Below are 25,330 nucleotides of genomic sequence, written 5' to 3' on the forward strand. Positions count from 1 at the left end.
AAAGACTAATTGATCTCTGATTGTTCAGATAGTATGGCAAGAAGACTTTGTGGCCTGCCTTTCATAACTAGAAATCCTATCCAGAAGAGGAAAGTAAATAGAAAGTTGTATAGGTAGAAAACACCCCCATGGGGAGGGGTGGTGGTGGTAACTCTGCATGTCCAATGTGTAACACATTCCCTGTCCTTAAGGTATGACAACCTTTGTGGATTACACCAGTAGAGCTGGTGAATGAGTTAGATTGGATCACACTTGCAGGTTATGCCCACTCCTAAACCAGACTGGGAGTTGCCAGAGTTCTGCTGTTTCTCCTTGGTCACCCACCAGCCACCTGCTGTCCAGGAGCATGAGGACAATACAAATCCCCTCTGGCGTCCCTCCTTAGACCTTGACTCTATCAGGGTATTCTTCCTAGGCCTTGTTCCTGCCTCACATCAAACCCAAGGCTCACCCCCTTCATGATAGTGACCTAATCAACTTCCAAACCCCTCTCCTATGAGTCTGGGCCAACATCCCATCTTGAAATCGGTTTTAGTCCCAAAATTTACTTGTGACTTCATTATGTCTCTTTTTGGAATTTAGAATACGTTTTAGTATAAAAACATTTATCACCTATGGTCAGGATCACTATTTGACTCACGACATTGCTATGTTGTAATACATTAAAAAAAAAAGTAGACAAGAGGAAAATTGTGTAATATTCTTGCCATATTCAATGCTGACTTACTTGGGAACCTAGTTACCACCCATAAGGTGATTTTTACCCGAGGGGCTAGACAGTGAGGTTGGAGATCTTTACACCGCCTGGTGACTGGCAGGAAGACAAGGTTCCTGTAAGCAGCATCTGCCACAGACATGCTGGGACTCACTAAGTTGCTGGCTGTAAGGAAGAGCAGCCACAGGCATACTTAGTCATGTCTGGACGCAACTGATAAGGACCATCATCTAGAGACAGACAGAACAACGCTGGAGCGTAATAACAATGAGCACCAACTTGAAACTGTATATAAACCTCCTGTCCTGAGACATCAGAGAGATTTGCTCCAAGGACTTGGGTGAGACTGGCTGCCTTGCTCCCTGGACTGACTTCACCATTCCCTGATGTCCAACTGTCGGCTGGAGAGAACTACCTGGCAATGACATTTAATCTTCGGCTAGTGGCATCGGAGGTATTTTGGGGCTTGTGGTTGCCCTGGGATTGCATGTTGTGTTTGCTGTGTTTAATTACTGTCAATTGAGTTAACTGCTTTGGACAATTAGTGTGATCATATATACGCTTGCATTCAAAGACAATCTGCCTCCAAGTAATTATTAAAGCACTGCTCACGACACTGACTTACTTTTTCCCACTTTTGGATCCCCAAATGCCTATACTCTGTGTCTTGTGCCTTATCACTGGGACTAAAACTATATAGAAACCTGTCCAAAAAGACAGAGCTGAAGTACAAAAAGACATTTCCAGGAGCACAAGGAGAGTGAGGAAAAGAAAGAGAAATCTGGGGGCTCCCTCACTAGTTGTCTGTCCTAGAAGAACCTCCTTCTCCACCATTCCAAGCTGCCTATTCGCATATGCAGACATCTGCAGCACAAAGCTAGCCTACAGTGGGTTCCACACAGCTCTTGTGTTCTACGTCTGGACTCCCAGGAAATCTGAAAGTATGGAGCGCGTAGGTTAAAATGTTTAAAGCAATTGACATACTGTTTCCTTATGAAGTAAAAGGAGAAGATAACACCAAATCAAGATCCTAACAACATTAACAAAAGTCATTTTTTTTTCTAACTTCCTTTTCTTCACTACTACTCATCATTAAGAGACTATCTCTAGGATAGGAATCTCAGTGGTTCTATAAGGGTTTATTTCAGTTTCCTGTCCCCTTCAGTATTTTAAGTAAAATCACAGATAGCTAGTAATTTACTGAAACTATAAAATCAAAAAAAGAATAAGCCTTTATTCTGTCCCACTAAAGCACCTGAGAGTAGAAATACTCCTCTGCTCCGAGGCTTCAAATGTGGGCCATTTTAATTTACATGTCAGCCTAATGAGTGGGCTTTTTTTATTACTACATTTATCTTCCACACAGAGACTGTAAATGCTGCTTAAGCACTCACACTTATTTATCCCAGCTGGCAAATGCTTGGTATCACATCCCTGCTGCCCTTTCAAAGCTGTGAGCTGATTAATTATGGCCTCAGTACTAGTTTCCTCTTAGAACAAAAAGTAAAGTACTTACATCCTTGAGAGCACACCATTGGCCAGGATGCCTTCATAGCGGCTTATCCCCTTGCGCAGAAGCACACTGATCCGGCCACCCAGTTCATCTGCAATTATTCCTGCATGGATAGCAGCTTTACACAATAAAGAGGTCTGAAACACAGCAGAATCACTGTTCAGAGCTTACTGAAGAACACACTTAAGATTTGATTGGAGCTTTCGATTTTTATTATGTGGTAATTTACATAATGCCCTTCCCCCCACAAAGAATCATGCATTCTGGTGGCCATGGCTTTATGCAGTCAATTCCCATAAGCACTCTGAACTGGCCCCTGGAGCTTGTTTTCTTCTGGGGCAAATTGTGTGGATCTGCCAACCTACACATGTGAAGAAAGTCACCTTTGGTCTCTGAAGCTCCAGTTGATCTGCCACATGAGCAATTCCAATGCTAAGGGAGATGAAGAATGATCTACCCAAACACTAGCAAACTTGCAAACTCATCTGCAAATAAAATAGTGGTTATTTCAAGCTATTAAGTTTTGAGGTGACTTGCTATGCATAAAAAGATAAAGAAGTCGGGCACACGAGTAATCCCAAGAGCTCAGGAGGCTAAGAAAGAAGGAACACAAGTTCAAAGCCAACCTCAGCAAGATCGAGGTGCTAATAAGCAACTCAGCAAGACCCTGTCTCTAAATAAACTACAAAATAGGATGGAGATGTGGCTCAGTGGTCCCGTGCCTGAGTTCAATCCCCAGTACCAATAAAAATAAAAATAAAAAAAAGATAATGGACCTGACTTAGACCTGGTTTGCCAGAAACACATACTAGGTGTTGAGAAGGTGAACTCTCCATACCAGAGTCTCATCTGGTAATTTAGAGATTCAGCAAGGCTTCAAAACCATAATGGTAGCCACAGCCAAAGAACACAAAATGGAACAGAAAATTCAATATGGGTCTTGGAGAAATTATGAAAACATCACAGACCACAGCCTCACCTGATTTTCTGAATGCCTTCAGAAAAAGTCAGCCAGCAGGTGCCTGCCCAGCCCTGCCTGGCTTGGGCGAGGCTTCGGCAGGCTGCAGGATGTTCTGGCAAACTGAAGCAGGAACAACTCACTGGCTCTGGTTGATACACAGTGATGGGCTTTGGAATTGGGTCTTTTGGAAAATGGGTCTTCAGCCTGACTAAAACTTTCCTGTGGGGCGCCCAGGTTTTGAAGACAGACCTGTGTGGGAAAGTAACATGGCAGACAGGCCCAGGACTGAAGAGCTGAGACAATCATTTTCTAAATAAACTTCAGCTCTGTTCCACTTCCCCCTGATAGCTAATGCCCAAAGAGAGAACAGCAGCTCATGAAATTGTGAATATCAATAACTGACCTTAGGAGTTACTCTGTGGTAAGGAGTGCTAGTTACCTTCCTTGTAATAGTAAATTTCCCTTAGATTGAAGTTACATATTAGCAGGACCAATGAGACAAGTCACATTTGAGAACTTTTGTAGTCTTCCATTTAGACACTTCATATTTTCCAAACTAGACTAGATTTGCAGAGAAAGTCAGTTTTGCACTAACTGCTATCATAGCCAAAGAGAGGGAAGACTTCATGACAGAAAAGAAAATGAGAATGCTGAGACCCAGAGGCAGATGTTTCCTGACTGGGGGGAGGTGGGGTAAGGCAGATTTCATTTTTTTTTTTTTCCTGAGTCTGCTTTCATGTAAAAGAAAATATCCTATCACTGGCTTAGATTCTTAGGGTAGAAAATGGAGAAGCCAGTTGTAAAAAATAAATAAATAAATAAAATAAAGTGCTGAATTTAAATTTAGCAGTTGAGTTTGTCATCTGGTTCTGACTCGAACCCCACTAGATAAACTGAGTCATTTCTATGCTCTTGACCTGGCTTCCCAACTCATCTGGGCTATGAAAAGGACTAGATCTTATCTAGTGTCTGTTCTGAGGTCCTGTCACCCTGTGATTCTTAAGAGTACCCAGTGTACTTTTCGTAAGGTCCATAAATGTCTGCTTCTCTAAAGAATGGAAAGCAAATCAAACCACCAGTCTGTTGAGCAGCTATTTCGACCATCCTTAGGATCATGTTTTCCTCAGCATTCTGCCTCAGGATGGGTGGGTCTTTATCCCGAGAACCCTGCCCTAGGTAGAGCTCTCACTGGTTACAAGAGTGCAGATTCACAGGTCAACAAGCAGCAGAACCTCCAACAGAACCTCTTTGTCCAACAGATATTCTCATTTCCTACAATACCCACTACTGAAGAAATCCAAAGGCTTATGCCCTTCTTATGGAATTTATCTAATTGCAACTTTTATTTTTCCCCTGATATTTAATGTAGGCCATAGGATAAATCTCTAAGAGAAGGGCCACCAGATCTGCCTATCATATCACTGTAAAATTACCAGCCTTTTCCACGATTATTTCCTTTAAAAAAAAAATTCACCAGGCTGGAAACATATAGTTCAATGGTAGGGTGCTTGTCTAGCATGTGTGAAACACTAGTTTGATACCCAGTACTGCCAAAAAAAAAAAATCATTCCCTTGCCCATCCAACTTAAACAAAATTGATGTCTATTTTAGTGTAGCTTTTTGGCATCAATTTTAAAAATTCACCTTCATTGAATCTGATTTCTTAAAAAAAATTCCCTTTTGAGTAGAGATATAATTTTTACTGTAATTAGCTACATTTGGAGTCTTAACTCTCACTCAAATGTAAATATAGGAGAGCCATATCATTGGCCTGTGTTAATTATTGATTTACTTTAAACAACATTTATTAACCCAAATGAAGTAGTTTAAGTATAATAATTCCTCAGAAATGGGAGGAGAACACCTGCAGTTGAAGATAGACCATGTCATCTACACTAAACATTTTTGAAGCTCACTAAGCCACGAAAGATGGTCAAACAGATTAGCATGAGATAAGAGTAAAGCAATTGTCAAATCACACCATAATTGAAGCATTTTCTTAAGTCTTTCCTTAGGAAAATCCAACTTGTTTTAAAAAAGTATTGATAGGGCTGCATGCAGTGGCACATGCCTGTAATCCCAGGGACTTGGAAGGATGAGGCAGGAGGATACCAAGTTCAAAGCTAGCCTTAGCAACTTAGTGAGGCCCTGTCTCAAAATAAAAAATAAAAAATAAAATGAGCTGGGACATGGCTCAGTGGTTAAACAACCCTGGATTTAATCCCAGGTACCAAAAAAAAAAAAAAAAAAGTATGGACAATGCATTAAAAAGAATTGAATATAAAAGTCAACATTTTAGGTTGTGTTTAATAAGCATGAACCAAAAACAGTAAGTTGGAATAAAGAACAGATTTCAGAATGTTGGTGGAATGATGGTAAATTATAAATATATTCTAGGGCTGGGGATGTAGATGCCTGTTCTAGTACGTGTGAGGCCCTTGGTTGGATCCCCAGCACTGGGAGGGTGGGTTAAAAAATATATATATATACAAACATACATAAACATAAATTTGTATACATAACAATTATAATAATATAAGTACACACATAATTATATCAATACCTTCATAATTATTATATCAATATTTTCTTTTTTTTTTTTTAGAGAGAGAGAGAGAGAGAAAATTTTTAATATTTATTTTTTAGTTTTCGGCGGACACAACATCATTATTTGTATGTGGTGCTGAGGATCGAACCCAGGCCACACGCATGCCAAGCAAGCACGCTACCACTTAAGCCACATCCCCATCCCATATCAATATTTTCTTTATGAAAGAAATATACATTATTATAGAAATGTTGGAAAATATAAACAACAATAAAATCATTTCCTCCTCACTCAGAGATAATCATTCATAATACACTGTATCTCCCTGAGTCCCTGAGACTTTCCGTGAGTGTATACATGAGGCCTGGTTTTTCTTTTTTCCCACTTGAACTAGGAACACATTATACGGACTTTATAAATATATTACTTCTTGATTGTTTTTTGAGAAGGAGCATTACCAAGATGAACTAACTAAGCAATGTTTTCCACTTAAAAGCAGTAGGTACAATCAGCAGGCTTACAGGTGCCAAGAGAAAGACTGTTCTGGAGGCAGGTAAGCAGGTCTTAAAGAGAAACCCACACTGCTTGCCTTGCTGACATTGGAAGCAGACACCAATGCAGATGCCTGAATTCTAAGGAGATAGAATCCAGAAAAAGACCATTTATTTTTTTTTTTAATTTTTTTTTTTAATATTTATTTTTTAGTTCTCGGCAGACACAACATCTTTGTTGGTATGTGGTGCTGAGGATCGAACCCGGGCCGCACGCATGCCAGGCGAGCGCGCTACCGCTGAGCCACATCTCCAGCCCAGAAAAAGACCATTTAAAGTCGTCATTTCTTTCCTCCCGACAGATCATCCCCCATCTCCACACCATTGTATCCCTCTGCACACAAACTATGGCCAACAAATTTTTGCAATGTCTACATGAGTTTTTCCAGCCATCCTTATCCCATTTTTGCATTGTTCAATTATTTATTACATGCACCTGAAATTGTTCTCCCTATAACTTTTATCCACTGATTCTAGTTTTGCCATTTGGATCCACACAGAATGAAACAATGTCTTTGCTATAACAGCTCTTTAAAACAACATATTCTCTCCTGAAATATAGCACCTGCTTCTTCAGTGGCTCCTCTAGTATTTTGCTTTACAGATTCTGTCATCCTAACATAGGACATGCTTTGGTTTTGCAAAGATTCTTCCAAGAAAGACTTGCTACAACTGAATACATTTCCCAAGATTAAGATGCCATCTGGAGCAAACTCTAAGACAATGCCTATGATCCCTGCCTCCAGATACCCGCCTTGTAGAATAACCCTAGTCTGTGGCTGGAGTTGTGACATTCTTTTAATTCATAACATATGGCAAAGGAAGGGGATACCATCCCTGTGAAAGTATTACATAAGACTGTAATCTGTTTTACTAGGAGACTCTTTTACTAGAAGATTCTCCTGTAGTGGCTTTGAGGAAGCAAATGGCCATGGTGGGAAGGCCCACATGACACCAGCTGAGGACAGCTTGGCCCCAGTCCATGAAGAAACTAAGGCAACAAATCCCAAGTAACCAAATGCTGCAAACACCATGTAAACTCTGAAGCACATCTGTGTCTAGCTGAGCCTGGGAAGACCGGAGCCCTGGCTGACACCTTGGGCGAACCCTTGTGAGATCCTAAAGTACAAAGCCAGTGAAGCTACACCCAGATTCCTAACCCATAGAAAATGAAAGATAATAAATACATGTTGTTTTAAGCCTTAAATTTATGGTAATATTGTTATGCTACAATAAATAGGTAATATTCCCACAATATAGACATATACAAAAAAGATACTAGTCAACTTTTCTTTAAATTGATTAGCTTTCAAAATACAAATTTTCCCTTTAGATAAAAATCATTCTGAAAGCAAAGGGTGCCAAATCAGTTTGTAAGTCAATGGGAAATCTATTTGCCAGCACTTGCAGATCAAGTACAAGATCCACCATGTAGAAAACCATTTACCTGTGTCACTGAAAAAGATAGCTGTCAAGAGGCAGCAAGATTAACACCCAGGGGAAGAAAAACCTATGCTCTTTCTCGTATTGTACATAATTCTTAATGCTTCTTGTACAAAAACAGTAAAACAGAAAATAAAATTTTCTATTGTTAGGGGAAAAAAACCCTGTACTTCAACATTTTAATTCTTTGAGCTTATTTCCTGGGGTCATTTGTGCCAAGTAAATCTTCAAACTTAAGAAGTATAAATCATTTTGAGATTAAAATAATTTACACGTCAACTGAATATCCTGTATCAAACTTATAATTAAAAGCAATATAGGGAAAAGGAAACAAAAAGCAACATAGTAAAATCTGCCACTATCAGAATCAGGATGTACTCAAAAGTAAAAAAAAAAAAAAAAAAAATCAAAGTCAAGTTTTTATTCCTCTCTGCCAGAGATAAATTGTCAATCTTTAAAATGTGTAAAAGGGTATTTCCCCCGATGCCTGAAGACATAGATCAATAACTTTAAGAATAACTCCAACACTATATAGATTTTTCAATTTCTAATCATTCAAACCAATTCCCAAAAGCCAAGCTGTAAACCTAACTATTTTAAATTGTAATGTTAATTTTTAAAAACATAGATACCAGATTTCTAGTATAGAAATCTGTAAATAAAAATAAATGAAGGATTAGGTATCTGTAGATAGGATATATAGCTTAGAAAAATGATCTCCTGGGAATTTATTTTTGCCTTAGAATAATGTATATAATCTAAATGGTTTCACTTGGCACAAAAACTGGGGGTGCAGGGAGTGAGGGGAGAGGGGAGTAATCTACAAGCAGAGGGCATATGGCTTTACTGGGCACAGATACAATGTCACTATTCTGTGATGTGAATATACATGTCATTTTCTCTATTATAGAAACCAATTGAAATATTAAAGAAATAAGTAATAAGAAAAGGACACAAATCTACAACCTCTTTTAAAAAGTAAATGGATGCTAGTGTTTGGATCTGGAAAGTCCTCCAAAGGACCATGTATTAAAGGTTTGGTCTCCAGACCATGGCACTACTGGGATGTAGTATAAACTTTAGAATGTGGGCTTAATGGGAAGAAGTTAAACTCCTGGGAGTGTGCCCCACAAAGGAAACTGTAGGACCCTTCCCATTCCCTTCTCTGCTTCTTAGCTGCTATTAGGTGAGCAGCTTGCTTACCACATACTCCCCCATGCTGCACGCCCTCTCCATAAGCCCCAAAGCAACTGGGCCAATTGGTCATGCACTGAAACCTCCAAAACTGTGAGCTAAAAATAAACTTATCTTCTTTTTAAGTAGATTTATCTCAGATATTTGTTATAGTAATAGAAATCTGACTAACAAAACTCTTGGTGTTGAAAAGTTTTTGTTTTTCATTTCATTTATAATATGCATAATTGGAAATGCTAGAAATAGGAATTAATGTATGCATAGATAACCTTGGTTTTTATACTTATTGTTTTATTTAATTTAGTCTCAGAAAAGAGAGAACCATGCACCCATTTAGAGTTTTATATATTAATTCACTTTGAAATGAATTTAGACAAAGCAACCAACATTTCTTTTAATTCCTTCCCTCTCTGCCATTACCCTCAATTACTCACATCTCTATAGCCATCTATTATGTTCCCAGAAATGTCTCCTGCTATGTCTCTACAACCAGCTGGGCAGAATTTGCTGGAAAAAGAAAAATAATTTGTATTTATTAAATTATACTGAAACAGAAGAAATATTATACTATACTTAAATTTAAAAGTACTTTCTTTTATAGAATAGAAGGGGATACTTGCTTTAATGATAAATCACAAACCTGACTCATGAAAACAAGTTGATGTAAAATTTTAATCTAAAAGCAAGTTTTACCCAGTAATTATTTATTTTATATGAGGATTGACCATAAACTCTATACTAAACAATGCGTTTTCCTAATGCATTTTGATTCGAAGATGTCTAAGAAGTATTTTTAAGGTAAAAGAAAATTTTCATCTATATAGTGTAATCTCATTTTTATAACAACAAATGCTTAAAATGTATAACAATTTATTTATTTTAAAAATAGTTTTTAGGGCTGGGGATATAGCTCAGTGGATAGAGTGCCTGCCTTGTATGCACAAGGCCCTGGGTTCAATCCCCAGAACCACACACACAAAAAAAATTTTTTTTAGTTGTCAATGGACCTTTATTTTATTTATTTACATATGGTGCTGAGAATCCAACCCAGTGCCTCACATATGCTAGGCAAGTGCTCTACCACTGAGCCACCACTCCAACCCCTGACAATTTATTTATTTAAATATTTTTAGTTGTAGATGGACACAATTCCTTTAATTTTATTAAGTTTATGTGATGCTGGGGAATTGAACCCCGTGGCTCACACATGCTAGGCAAACACTCTATCACTGAGCCACAACCCCAGCCCCTGACAATTTATTTTTATGAATAAAAATAAGGTAAAAGGGAATGCTCCTGAATTCTCTCTGAGAATAAAATTGTAAGGAATTTTCACTCTGTATGCTACATTTACCATAATATCTTCAATCTTTGTGCTGGCACTGATAGAAACATAACGGAAGCTACATATGCAAATTTAAATATTTTAGTAGCCAAATTAAAAATGTAAAAGGCACAATCAATAATATATCCCAATTTGTTCATTTTTACATGTCATAAAAAACTATCAATGAAGATATTTTACTTTCTTTCTTATTTTTTTAAACTTAGTTCTCAGTAACTGGGGTGTATTTTACACCGTCAGCACATCTCCATTTGAACTTGCCCCCAGTTCAAGCATTTGATAGCTACAAGTCACCAGTGGTTACTGTCCTGGGTAGTCCTCATCTATGTATGTTTAAAATTAGGGTTTGGTTTACTGAACAGCCATCTTTCAAGAACCTTTCAAGAAGCACATTATGAAATATAGTGTGGCTGAGGGTCTTAGTGCTATAGACAGGGTGACCAGGCTACGTTACCTCCTAGCTAGCTATGTGACCCTAATACTGCATACACTCCCTCTTCATTCAGTTTTTTCACCTTTAGTTCCTTCAAGAATTAACATATCAGTAGGATATGAGAGAGAGTGATTTACATTTATGAAATTAAAAAAGGAAGCTAAGTCTTATGAGAACATTAATAGCTTTGAAGATGAATGACATGTGCCCTAGTTTCTATATATGCCAGTTAACAGTGTTTACTTGGTTTGTTTAAAAAGAGTGTGCCAGACCACATTCCACAATAACAGCTGTTTTTATTGCATTTCCTTTCAGTTTTCCCTTGCTGTCTCAGCAAATTGTACTGTAATGACAACTAATTATCACAACTATCCAAATAAATGTTTCATAATTCTTTCCCAGTAACCTTTTGGAGTACTGGTATTAAAGCAGTAATCAAGGAATTAACAACCAAAAATAGTGGGGAATCTTTATAGGTTCACAATTTCTTAAGAGTCAGTTCTCTTCATGTCTGCATTTAAAATGTTTTGGATATCAGAAAAGTTAAAAGGCGCTAATGATACATATAATGTGAGACCCCTCTAGAGTCAAAACAGTAATAGCTCTGTTTCAAACACATGAAGAGCAACTTTAAATAAAATACACAAACTAAATAACTTTATGTGAGTGAATCTAATCCAATTTTGCTGTCAAATGAATTTAAAGTCACATTAATCAGATTAATGTCACCCAAATGAGTAGCAAAGGATTTCAAAGTTTTTCATATTTCAGAATTATGGATGAGGGATATGAATCCACTACAAAATGGCTGGCCTACAGCTTAGACCATCTGGCATCATATTGCCACCCTGTGGCCTTGAGTATTTTTCCTATCTCTAGGATAGAAAATGACCTCGGATGCCCAGAGGCCTTATCACTTTGAAGGCATGGCTGGCAAAGCCTTAGAGAAGCTGGAGTATGTGGGTGTGGGATAAACAGCAAGACTACAAGGTGACACTGCATTGTTACTCATTTCTGGTTTTCCCTTTCCTCTACTATACAGTATTAACTAACACTGGAGTTGGTTCTGTACATAAAATAATCACATTCAGAATGTCCAAATGTCTGAGATATTATAAGCATAGGTTGTTAAACCCTCTCCCCTGGGATATACTTTAGTAGCTCTGTGGGCCTAGGCAAGTTACTTAATTGCTCTGTGCCTCATTTTCAGGATAAATAAGAACACACCTTATAGGAACAATCGCATGAATTATTCCTGTGCTAAGTGCAGGGAGAGCCACTAAGGAAACACCCTAAAGCACTACAAGTTTTTGTGGGCAGTGATCTCTAGACAAGCGGTTCTCAGCTGGGGGTGCTTTTGCTCACAAAAGACTTTTACCAATGTCTGGAGACAATCTTGGATATCACAGTTGGCATGTAGAGGGGAGAAGCCAGGGGTGCAACAATGCACAGGACAGCCCCACACAATGACAACCTGAAGCATCACCAGTGCTGGGGTTGAAAATCCTGCTGAAGACCATTTTATTCTATAGAGGAGGAAATGTGTATCAAAGAGATTATGTAGATATTCCAGTTAAAGTAAAGCGGGGAATGACAATTTTCATCTCCTTATTCTCAGTAGCTTTTTTTTTTTAAATTCTTTTTCTTTTCTTTCTTTTAAGTGGGAAAGACAAAATAATGCCCTCCTTACCAACACTCACCTATGAAGGGATTACAAAAGTCACTCCCAAATACTGATCAGGAAAAAAGTGTACTCTAGACTCAATTATGGCTCTTTGGTAAAACAATAAGCAAGTTATAGTTCGTGGGCCAAATTCGGCCTGCTTCTTGTTTTGGTAAAATTTGGAGCGTAGCCATGTTTATTTGTTTACATGTTAGCTATGTTTGCTTTTTCACTACAACAGCAAAAGATGCTGTATGAATCCATCCCATGTATTCTAAAATATTTACTATCTGGCCTTTGATAAAAAAAAGTTTGCTCACCTCTGCTGTATTAAAAAATCATTTTTGTTGGGTACAGTGGCACATGCCTATAATCCCAGAGGCTTGGAAGGCTGAGTCTGGAGGTTTTCGAGTTCAAGGCCAGCCTCAACAATTTATGGAAGCCCTAAATAACTCAACAAAGTCCTAAATAACTCAGCGAGACCCTGTCTCTAAATAAAGTACAAAAAAGGGCTGGGGAAGTGATTCAGTGGTTAAGCGCCCCTGGGTTCAATCCAAAAAGAAAAAAATCCAAAAAGAAAAAAAATATTCAGCATTAGTTAAACCATGAATGGTTTAAGTACAAATACAGTACTTTATCTGATTTCATATTAAAGAAAACATAATGTCTAGCAACATGGCTGAAGTGCAGTTGGGACACCTATATTTACCTGTATTCTGTCTTCAAATAGTGGTTACCTCGTTCCAAACACGTAATTAAATCTGTCATAAATAAAGATAATTGCAGTTAGTAAACTAAGTGGAAATTAAGGCACTCATATTCTAAAGATTTCTTTTTAAATAAAAAAGACAATTTAAAAAAAGCATTTATTCATTGTCTAGTTATCTGGATTTCCCTGTTTAAAAATAAACAAAAACTGAGGACATTATCTCTAGTATGAAATCAGTTCCTTTTCTTTCTTTTTTCTATCACCGTGAAGGTTTTTCAGTGTTATCATCTAGTGCACAATAAGAGAATCTATTTTCAACAGAAAAATCAACACCAGTTAGTTATTATCTACTACATACCTACACAGATCCTGTGTATAACTCCCCTGACAGGAGGAAAAGAATTTCAAAAGCCCAGCATGGTTCCTACAGTTTCCCAGGAACATTTTAACAACAATTTAGTCAGTGGCCTCCAGTGACACAAAAGCAGGTATTTACCCAGAACACCAACAGCATATCAGCTTTGATCATTTAGGGTCAAGCACTTAAAAAAGAGCATGCTTTCTAGAGTTATTTACATAACTAAACTAATATTCAGCAATTGGGAAGCTAAAATACTATGAATCACTGTTTTTTTTTTCCCCCTTTGTGATACAAGTAAATAAACCTATGGACACTCTTATTACTGAGTTATACCTCCAGACCTTTTTATTTTGTGAAGGGTCTCAGTAAGTTGCCCAGCCTGTCCTTGAACTTATGATTCTCCTGCCTCAGGCTCCTAAGTAGCTGGTATTAGAGATACCACCACAGCCAGAGATACTATGTGGATCTCAACAAATTCAGATAAACTTACTTCACTGCCCTAAATACTCCACTCTTGCTACAATAGTTTTTTTCTTTCATAAACCTTTTCAAGAATCGTAGGAAGCAAGATACAGTGAACACTGGCCATGTGGCCCGTCAGATCTAGTTAGCTGTGGAAGAAATGAACAGCGCATCCCTTTCCCAGAATATTTCTGCCAGAGGGGACTGAGAGCAGAACTTTTGAGCACCTCTGTGACCCTGGGAGGGTGTGAAGAGGGCTGCATCGTAATTACTCTGGAGTTCAAGGAGCCAGGACAGGAGGACACACTTTTTCCCTCTCCTCACTTTGTGTTTCTTTTCCCTTCTCTTTCACTCAAGGTTAGCTCCAAGGTTAAAACACCATGTGACAGCACCTTCTGCATACTACTTAAAATTATGGGTGTCTCCTGTGCTGGTGCATTCGGGTATGTTGAGGGTAGAGATGGGGTCACCAGTTCAAAGGCTTGTCCCCTGAGGAAAGGGAAGCTAGGGGAGAACTCAGAGAAGACCAGGCCTTATCGGGGCCAGGAGGGGAGCCCTGAAGAAGTATCACCCAAGCCTTTTAGAAAAAATGAGATCCACCTTAGGCCACATAGGTCAAGGGATCCATTTATGACATAATGATTCCATTAAAATCTAACCACCTCTACTTATGAAGACAGTTTTCTTCTCTTCCCTCACATCTTAATTGTGCACTTCAGATCACAATTCTGCCCAGAGAAGGTGAGAGGAAGTCTTAGATAGCATTTACAGATTTGTGTTGATTCTTATGCTATACCTGGATGGTCGCTGCTGGCATAGGTCAGCAAGAAACCTCGACCAGAAATGTGGGATCCACTCTCAAAACGGACAGTTACTTCACTTGTATTCAGCAAGAGTTCTCTCGGAACAGTCATTCTTCCACAATATGGACCTAAAACAAAGCATACTTGTGGCACACTTCAAAATTTACACCAACTGAAAAAATTGTTTATGTTATTTCTTCCCTTAAGGGTCAAATTTATCACATAACACATAGGTAAGATTCTAATCCTTACCCCTCTGGAATTTTGCTTGACCTGGAGATTGATAATTTGTGACTGAGTTGTGAACTTGATAGGAATACTAGGCTAAGGGGTAAAGTGGCTTACTCTTAATAAGCAATAGGCTGTAGTTAGTTAATCATGAACAACCTGGATAGGTTTTGATTTTGGAAAAAGAAGACTAATAAACACAGATACATTAGGTAATAAAGAAAATATTTTCACAAGAAAGATATTCTAGGGTTGTTCTAAATTTGCTCAAAGAAACTCATAAATTCTGAGGTTCCAGAATGAAGACTGCCAAATGCATGATGAAAATCTTACTCATCTTACAATGTTCATGTTTGTCTCTGTCTTATAGAAACTTCTGCTTAAATCATACAGTGTATTTTGATGGATACAATAGGTTTACAGAAAGCAGAAAAATTTCTAAAGTCTTGTAATACCATAGTATAAATTATGTAGTTTTAAAAAAAAAATGCTTGAAAAGCAATAAGAATCTCAATGAATTTTACACGAGCAAAATTACATTTGGAGCTTAAAAAAACAAACAACAAAAACCTTTTTTAAGACTATTCAAATAAAAGTTTAGCTTGCAAGTGTCACCTTAAAAGTCAGGTAGGTAAAATAATCTCTATAAAATAGGGATTAGGATGCAAATTTGGAAGAGAGGTATTCTTCATGAACTTCTCTCAAAACAAGAACAATGATCAAGTTAATGAAAGAGAAGGAAAGGAAGAAAAATGATCACTTCCACTCAGTGTGAATAAAACTGTGTTACACAAACCACAACCAACAAAGGCACTGAACTGTTTAACATCCAGGAGATCATGAATCAACTAATCCTTTCTCTCCAGCTATGAAGGATTTGATCTCTCTCCTATCCTGTCGAGGGTTCACATTCTGGAGATGTGACAGAATAAGCGTGCTGGGTGCTTACCTGCATGCCCTGAATCTCTGCTGTTCCTTATTATTGAGTCATAGTTAATTCCAAATAAAAAATGACCATGTCCTTCTTTAGAAACCTCATCACATATAATTAAAGACTAAATGCTGCAAATTACTTAAAATAGTATACCTAGAACATAGTGAGATCGATATAAATGCTTATTAAATAAATAAATGAACAAATTAAAAATGAACAAACAAATAATGCCTATTTTCTCTTTAGACTGCATTCCAGGGAGCAAGAAAGTTTTATATCCATCTATTTGGCTCCAACAGATTGCACCTGGCGGGTGCAGTTTGTCGAATATTGTTTGGATTGAATTGATCCAAATGGTCTTCTATTTACAACAGTATATGAAAGCCAAACCCAAATAAAAGGATAATAAAATATTTTTAATTGTGTCACTTTAAAACAACATGGAAAGCCAGAGGTGGTGATACACACCTGTAATCCCAAAGACTTGGGAGGTTGAGGCAGGAGAATCATAGGTTCAAAGCTAGCCTCGGCAACTTAGTGAGGCTGTAAGCAACCTAGTGAGATCCTGCCTCTAAATAAACAAACAAACAAATAAATAAATAAATAAAGGGCTGGGGATATTGCTCAGTGTTTAAGCGTTTTGGGTTCAATCCCTGGTACCAAAAAAATAAAAACACAGAAAAGTCAAGAAGAAAACAATAGAGAAGAAAAAAAATAGTGTAATGGATAATATAGATTTTTATGTTTTACATTTTAATATTGCTCATAAATATTGTAGATAAGCAATAGAAACTAAATCTATTTTAATATAATGAGGTTGAATGACAAGCATTTAAAAAAATTTAATGTATTTTTTTGTTGTTGTTATAGGTGGACACAATACCTTTATTTCATTTTTAATATGGTGCTGAGGATCGAACCTAGTGCTTGAAGTGTGCCAGGCGAGTGCTCTACCATTGAACCCCAGCCCCAGACCAAATGAGAAGCATTTTTACAAGATTAAATTGAGTCACATTGATGTACTTGACTTAATTATCAATGGGAATGTTTGCTTTTTTGTTTTTGTTTTGTTTAGATTTTTATGGAAAAGTTGAAAGGAAAGATTGCAAACTTGTATTCATTTTACACAGATAAGTGTATGTTATCACACTAAGTTGTGCAATATATATGATTCCCTAGACTCAAAAATACAGTAAATACAGTAATACAGTAAAACTCTAATTTGGTTTTATCCTCCCAAAGTTATGATGGGCATGTAAATACTTCTGGAAGAAGTTCAAAGAAAGAAAAGGTAAACACACTCTCCTGTAATTACCCTTATGCCCCAGACACCAACCCCTCTCACATCTACCAAAAATGTGCTGCAAAAATGTAACTGAATCCTAGAGGGAGTGGAATACACCCTCTTTGTGTAAATGTCATGATCAAGAGTCATTTTCATGGTTTCCTCACAATTGCCACCATCACAACAGCAGGAGGGAATGATCTTGGCATGGGCATAGGAGGGAGCCCCAGCTACAGGGTGGCCTGTAGCAAAACATCCAAATTATTCCGTCTCAAGGCTTGACAGATGCAGATTCCTTAGAGACGAGACATCAGTAACTACCTTCCAAGCATTAAAAGGGAAAAGAGATGAAAACAGAAAAATGGGACTGACTGTGAGAGAGAAAAATAATTCATGGGAAACCACTGAAAGGCCCTGGTCTGTCCTAAGCCATGTTCTCCATTTTCACCAGATGGTATCTTTTCTTATGAAAGCCTTTCTCAGCCCACTCCTGCCCAAAGGATGTAAAGTCATCTACTGCATAAAAATATTCTGGTCAATGGCAGACTATTTTCATTTTGGTGGTCCCATACAATAGTAATGGAGCTGGGATTCCTATTGCCTTGTGTCACTGTGGCCATTGTTATGTCAGCACAACATGGTAACATTAACTTCCTAGGCTACTAACTGTATAAAAGTACAGAGCATACAAGCATGTGCAGTACATATGCTTGCTCATGTTAAATAATTATAGTACTGGTTTACCTATTTATATTTTTATCATTATTTTGGAGTGTATTCCTTCTATTTATATATATATAAAAGGTTTACAGTTAAAGAGTAAGCCACATGTCACCAGCAGCAGCTTCATACATCTCATGCTTACCACATCATGGGTTGCATCAAGGACCGTGTAAAGTGATGGATCTGTCCCACTTAGGTTTGCATGACGATAGTCTGATGTTTGAACAATGACAAAATTGCCTAACAGGGCATTTCTCAGAATCTATCTCTACTGCTAAGTGACAGTAGAGACAGGTCTCTTCACTGTTATGCTCTGTCTTGACTTTTAAGAAGGGTTCACACCTGTATGTAAACATTTACAAGGATAAATTTAATTGGAAATGAAAGCTTAATGATTTCTCATTTTGACCATGGTTATATTTTCTAGCCCAAGCCAGCGTTACTGAATTTGCAAACCTGTCTCAATTCAAAGCCAGAATGGATTCCAGCTTTTTATAGTTCCCTCTAAAAAGAAGACTTGCATTTTCCAGGGATGTTTGCTTTATAACCAGCAGGGCCACACTACACTGTGACTTGCCATCTAACTTTTACCTTTTGTGGAATGTAACTGGCAGCCTTGGATTGTGGGAAGGACTGTCAGTGACGCCAAATGCAACCACATTTTGTGGCATTTGGCATCAGACGTGAGAGACCAAGACCTAGTAGACAATGGACTGATTCCTTGGACAAAAGGAATAAAGGGCCAAGAACCCTAGGAGCTGCCTTCTTTTGAGCCCAGTAGCCCCATTCCTCTCTGGACATCCCCTGTTTGGGGCTACTGTTCCCTTAGCAGCTGAGAGGAAAACCCTTTATCTTTCCATCCATGAATAAAGAGAGCTGTCCTACCAGGAAGAATAAATTGCCTGTTCCTAGCCAAGGCCAGAATCCTCTTGATTCTCTGTGACAATCTCTGAAGCAATTTATAGCATTTCTCCATTCTCCATGAACTGTCTGCCCAAGTCTCTGGGCATTAGGAAGCAATGGGAGTTTGATTAAAAACGGTTCCAGGCCATTCATTCAGGTGCATGTGTGGTTTTGATCTTGAAATTGATGAAACTGTGTTATTGTTTCATCTGTGAAAGGGACATGTTTTTTAAAGTGCTATGACATCATTAGAAAAAGACAAAGAAACCTCACTCCCTCCATTACCACACTGTCAGTGGTAAGAAACCGAAACACTAATCAAATACCTAACTCCTGAGGGGGTTGGCATAAATTAAGAGGAACAAGAACAAAACAGCCCCCTAAAACCCCTGGTCAGTCTTACAAAGCTCCTTCTGGAGTACACATGTATTTTTCATAATAGCCAAGAAAGTGCCTGGTGGACCTCAGTGGCCTTGCCTGGGAGTATCACTGGCAGAGGCAGCTACATGGCACACCCTCAGCTGCCAGAGAAGTGGCTCTGGGCTTGGCCTGGCTTTGAGGCATGCTGATAAAACAACTTCCAGAAATGCTGAAGCTGCAAACACATTAGATTTGTGTCCATTTTCCATTTGCTTTTTCAATGCAGTCCAATAGCAGGGTTTGTCCTTGCTTGCTAATTGTAGTAGAGTCATTGTACAAAATTACAGAATTTTCAGGGCCATTTTCTTTGAAAACGAGAGAAATTAGCATTAAAAAGGGATATTCCTAGACTGTGCCATTAAAACCATAGTCACGTAACAATGTAAGTGGTATCCCTAGAGAGTTTTGGCCTCTGGTTCCCAGACAAAAATCAGTGACTGATGACAGATGAACAGGCGGGTTCCTAGACAAAGGTGCAACTTTCTTTGGGGTTCAGGGACCCAGGTCAATAGTGCCTTAGCACTGGAGCTTATTGCTGTCCCCAAAAAGATGACAGTTACTGACACAGTTTGTCTTGGGAAGTATTTGGGAGGAAGGAAAAGGAGGAGGCCAATAGCTCTTTCTTCTGGACACATATGGTCATGTTAATGAAATATTCTAGCTAATTTGACCTTTAATATGTTGAAAATTTCTTTGAAGTTTTGTTTTATCTTTAAAACTCATAATTCTAATCAATAATACGTCTGAGAGACATAAACTACTTATAAAATAGAGGCTTCTGATATATTGTTTCCCCTCTTTGGGCTTTTAAAAATCAAGAGACATTACAATTAGATCACATTGCAGTATGTCAGATATATATCATTGTAAAAAATAATCAGAGAAATATTATGATTATGAGTCAAAACTCTTACTATTGCTTCCTGCTTTCCCCATTTCTTTTTTTCCTAGTGCGAACATCAACAGTTGACTTCACATCATTGTACTTCTAAGTCACTGACAATGGTTAAAAAATTGAGGTTGGAGGTGGAGGTATAGGAAATGCAAGAGAACAATTCTTGAACTTCCTGATTTTCCTACAGTGCAAATCATTTAGCAGAATATGATTAATGTAACTGACTGCACGTAGGATCCTGTAGTAAAGCAATTCCTCGTCTCCCTGGCCAACCTGCCTCCTCTAAGTATTTTAACTAAAAAGCATTTTTTTAAAAAGTTTTAAATTTATACCAGTAGTCTGTGAGTGAGTGATTTCTCATAATCCCATCTTACTTTCAGGATACATCTGTGGAGAGGCCTGGAGAAGTTTCCCTTTCTTCCAGCAAGTGATAAATAAGAACTGTAATAGGGGTCTTCTAAAACACAAACCAAGGGATCAGACAGTGTGGTGCTTAAGAGTGGATTTTTTGGAGCCAAATGAGCACTTGTATCTTGCTAAGTGATCTAAGCATATTTCTTGACCTCTTTAAGCTTCAGTTTCCTTGTGTACAGTGGTTAGTAACAGGACCTGTCTCACAGGGATACTGTGAGGGTGAAATAAGTCAGGAACTCTAAGGTACTGAGCACATGGTTGAGTGCTCAGTCACAGGCACCTTCTACACTATTTCAAAGTCTTTTCCATACAATAAATGTAGACCTAAAACTTTATGGACATTGGGTCGTTTAATGCAGAAGAGATGTCTATAGATAGAGAAATCTTACTATGAGTCTTCTTACAGTGTGAATAAATACATCTTTTCTAAAAATCCAGACTTTTATATTATGTTTGTCAAAATCAAACTACATACAACCTGATGTTGATTGAGCATCTGCAATTGTAGGGCTATGCTAAGCATTAACCAATAATAAAAGGATGAATAAAAGGTACTTTGTGGTTCAGGGAACCCCATATCTGGTAGAGAAGACACAATAATTATCTCAACTGAAAATGGGTACTCTGCTGAAAGTTTGGAAAAGGTTATTGGCAAAGAAGATAGTGATTGAAATTGCCAGACATTTGAGAAGTTTCTAGGGCAGGTAGCCCTAGATTTTGGAACTTGACGTGTGTGTGTGTGTGTGTGTGTGTGTGTGTGTGTTAGAAGGAGCAGGAAAAGCAGGAGAAGGAAAAAAAAAAAAGAGCTCATGAGAGCAAAAACATCAACAAATGCAAAAACATACCGGGACAGGAAACTGTAAGATATATTTAGGAAGAGGCATGAAGTTAACAGTTTTAGAGATGAGGCTGGAAAGGACAGTATAGAAGAGAGAAAGAAGTGTCTTGATGTCATGCTAGAGAGCTCCTTTAGCCAGAGGAGCACAATTGACAATTTTTGAAATAAAGAATTATTACCACAATATTTAACAAGATAACCTTGGATGAAATGGAGACTGGCAAGAGGAGAGAGGAAAACCAGGAGGATTGTTCATAAAGAAATACAGGTTTAGTGCACTTTATCTGAAATGCTCTGGACCAGGAGTGTTTCAGATCCTGAAGCTTTTGAATTTTGGAATATTTGCCAAAATTTTACCAGCCGAACTTCCTTAACTAAAAACCCAAAGCCAAAATGTTTTGAAATCCAAAGTGCTCTAAAATCCAAAACTTTTTGAATGTCATGAGTGCTTAACAAGTTTTGCATTTTAAAGCATTTTAGATATCAGATTTTTGGAGTAGAGAAGCTCAACGTATAGATATGGAGATGTGACCTGGTATTATCAGTGGAAAAAAACTTAAAAAGCCAGGCTGATCATATTTAATGAATAGTCTTAATGAATAGGTGTTTTCTGCTCATTTCACAAAGATAAATGGAGAATATCCATATACAGAGCTAGTTCTGGCTCAGGGAACACCTGCCATTGGCTTGGAATGATTTGAGCAAATTCTAAGGCCACTGAAACACACCAGGAGTAAAGTAGGGTATGCAGTTGCCGTTCAGTTCAGTCTCTGCTTGGTGGAAGGACCAAGGAGCATCTTAAGACAAGGAATAACAATGTGCAAGATTACTGGGAGGAGGAGAGGAAGGGGGAGGAAGGACAGAGCTGATGAGGCTAACAGTTACTGAATGCTTATTCTGAGCCAGACATCATTCACACATATGCATCCATCACCCATAAGTGGTAGACACTATAATTTGCTCATTTCAAAGATGAGGAAATGAGACACAGAAAGGCTAAGTAATTTGTTCAAAGTTAAAATATGTGGTGAGAAGTATAAAAATTTAGTCAGAAACAAAAACTCAATCCAAGCTAAAGGCCAGCCTGAACAAGGTCCTTTTGAGGTCGTAAGGGTCTATGAGAACTGGCCAGTATCTGGTTCCTGCTAAGACCTCTCCAGGAGTTATTTCAGGATGTCAAGGAACAACCCAAACTTCATCCATAGGGAAAAGGTCAGTTTTCAGGGAACAGAGTCAATCTCTTGAGAGACCAGGAAAATGGAAATGATAGTTCCTCTGGGGTCCCCAAAGACAGTGGTGGCACAATGTACCTGTAAGTAAATTCAAATCCCTAGGTCCCTTCTGGTCAGCAAGACTGGAGATGGAACTTAGCCAGAAGGCAAGTGAAATTTTAAAGTTAAGAATAAAGATCACCTGTTGGGCATGGTGGTGCACAAGGGCTTGGGAAGCTGAGGCAGGAGGATTGCAAGTTCAAAGCCAGCATCAGCAACTTAGCATCTCACCTAAGCAACTTGGTGAGACTCTGTCTCCAAATAAAATACAAAAAGGGCTGGGGATGTGGCTCAGTGGTTGATTACCCTTGGTACCAAAAAAAAAATAATAATAATAATAATAAAGATCACTCATATGAACTCAGTCTTTCCTCTTCAGTAAAGCAACCTTAGACATTTTATATTTAGGTGCCTGAGTTAGCACCCATTTTTTTCAAGTTTTTTTTTTTTTTTTTTTTTTTGGTGGTGTTGGGGATTGGACCCAGGGCCTTGTGTATGCTAGGCAAGCACTCTACCAACTGAGCTATATCTCCAGTCCCTTTTCTCCAAGATATTTTAATGTTTCATGTAGCCAACCTACTATTTTACATCATGAACATAAAAGTGGGGGGAAGGGATGGTATGCGAAGCAGTACAAAAGCAACATTCTTAAAGTCCTACATCACAATTTTAAATTTAATGAATAGGTGTTTTCTGCTCATTTCACAAAGATAAATGGAGAATATCCATATACAGAGCTAGTTATGGCTCAGGGAACACCTGCCATTGGCGATGGTGTTGGGGATTGAGAGAAAGGCTACTTAACTTAAGGTTACTTGTTTGAAACTTCAAACTCCACCTTTAAAAGTAAGTGTATTCAGTCTTAGAACAGATTTACTACCTTAATCAAGTTTCTGTTATTTTACATGTCCAAATAGAAGGTAAACTTGTTTCCCAAAATTATGTTCCAAAAACAAACATCACCTTATTATATGAGTCCTGTTGAAGTCTCATAATGATCTATTTGAAGAACAAAGAAACAACCATTCAGGAAGATGTTTGAGCTTGACAGAACCTAAAATCAATACAATTTTGAATGTGCAAAAAGAGTCCACCTGACAAGATAGTGAAAAGGAAAACGAGAAAATTTAATGCAGATTTAGTTCTTATTTTGTGGGGCAGGGATCTATGACTTCACAATTTTCAATGGAAATTGGAAATTGTTATAATATTATGCTAGCCAAGAATGTATCATCTGAGTTTAATCATAAGGGCACATCAAACAAACCTAAATTGATAGATACTCTATAAACTAACTGGTCAGCACTCTTTAAACCATACAAAAGATAAAGACAGACTGAGTAACTATTCTAGATTAAAGGAGACTGAGAAGCATGGCAAATAAATGCTTTGTAATCCTGAATTGAATCCCAGACCAAAAAAGGGACATTAGTGTTTCTTTTGAAGGAAATCTCAGTTAAACTGAGAAGCATGGCAAATAAATGCTTTGTAATCCTGAATTGGATCCTAGACTAAAAAAGGGACATTAGTGTTTCTTTTGAAGAAAATCTCAGTTAGTTTGGTCTCTTAAATAAAAACCTACAGTTCCCTTGGTACTAGGAAAGACAATGTTTACTAAGCAAAGTATAATACTTCTTAAAGACTTTTTTTTTTGGCTAAGATAACAGCACACACAATCTTGAAAAAACTTATCCAAAGAAGAGGAAATGGAGACACAGAAATTAAATTTTTATTGAAATGTGAAATTAATTTTTATTGAAAAGTGAAATTAATTTTTATTGAAAAGTAAAATTAATGTTTATAATATCTCAATAACTTATTTTTTCTATAAAAATCTTAACATATTTTCTAAAATGAAGTTGATACATTTAACATTATAAATTTTTCTGTCTTTTGAGTGTTTCAAGGGTATTTTGAAGAGACAGTTTCTTCACTCAGCCATAGACATAAATATACATTCTTGGGCTGGGGTTGTGGCTCAGTGGTAGAACACTCACCTAGCATGTGGGAGGCGCTGGGTTCAATCCTCAGCACCACATAATAAATAAATAAAATGAAGGTATTATGTCAACTACAACTAAAATATACACAAAAAATATATGCTTTCTATGGATACTGGAATCTGAAAGATAAGCTACAGTTGTAATATACATAACAAAGAGAGTAATATTATCTATCATCTAGCCTGTATCAGACCTTTTAACACTGATGAGATCAAGTGCACTGTGAAAGCTGTTGTGGCTGTTGACACTTATTTACAGTTCATTTTGTTACCAAGAATGTGGATCTTAAAAATGCCCAAAGTATATGAAACAAACATTTTAAAACAATATTGACATGGGGATGAACTTTTAAAAATTAACTGCACAGTGATAAAACTGTACAGCTGCAGCATATTCACAATGATTAATGTAATCACATTCCAAGTATGTCCACTCTTGGCGGAGCTCATAAACACTAATGCCAGAAAACATTATTCTTTTTCAAAACATTAACTCTACATTCAAAATTCTGACAGCTATGAGTCTTAAAATACCTTGGCAGTGGGTTTTAACAATTAGTTGGTTAATGAAAATTATCGAGCTAGATAAACTAAAATTAATCAGCTGCTCAGCCCTATATACACAACTGCTAGAGCTGCCATATATCAAAATTTGAGAGGCTATTTCAGAATGTACTGCTGTAACTCAGGGGGCATCCCCTCCACTGCTGGCCCAG

At 37.7% G+C, this 25,330-nt stretch overlaps 1 protein-coding gene across 1 annotated transcript in view; it reads right to left on the minus strand.

Moving 5' to 3' along the window:
- Positions 1-25,330, minus strand: part of Dcbld1 (discoidin, CUB and LCCL domain containing 1) — a 59,565-nt gene that overhangs the window by 11,103 nt on the left and 23,132 nt on the right. The window contains exons 3-6 of the mRNA XM_026394098.1: positions 14,695-14,829; positions 13,076-13,127; positions 9,360-9,432; positions 2,232-2,365 (exon numbers count right to left, since the gene is read on the minus strand). Coding sequence (XP_026249883.1) covers positions 2,232-2,365; positions 9,360-9,432; positions 13,076-13,127; positions 14,695-14,829 — 394 coding nt within the window. The remainder of the gene's footprint in view (positions 1-2,231; positions 2,366-9,359; positions 9,433-13,075; positions 13,128-14,694; positions 14,830-25,330) is intronic.

Source organism: Urocitellus parryii, chromosome 8 (assembly GCF_045843805.1).
Source record: "Urocitellus parryii isolate mUroPar1 chromosome 8, mUroPar1.hap1, whole genome shotgun sequence".
Lineage (NCBI taxonomy): Eukaryota > Metazoa > Chordata > Mammalia > Rodentia > Sciuridae > Urocitellus > Urocitellus parryii.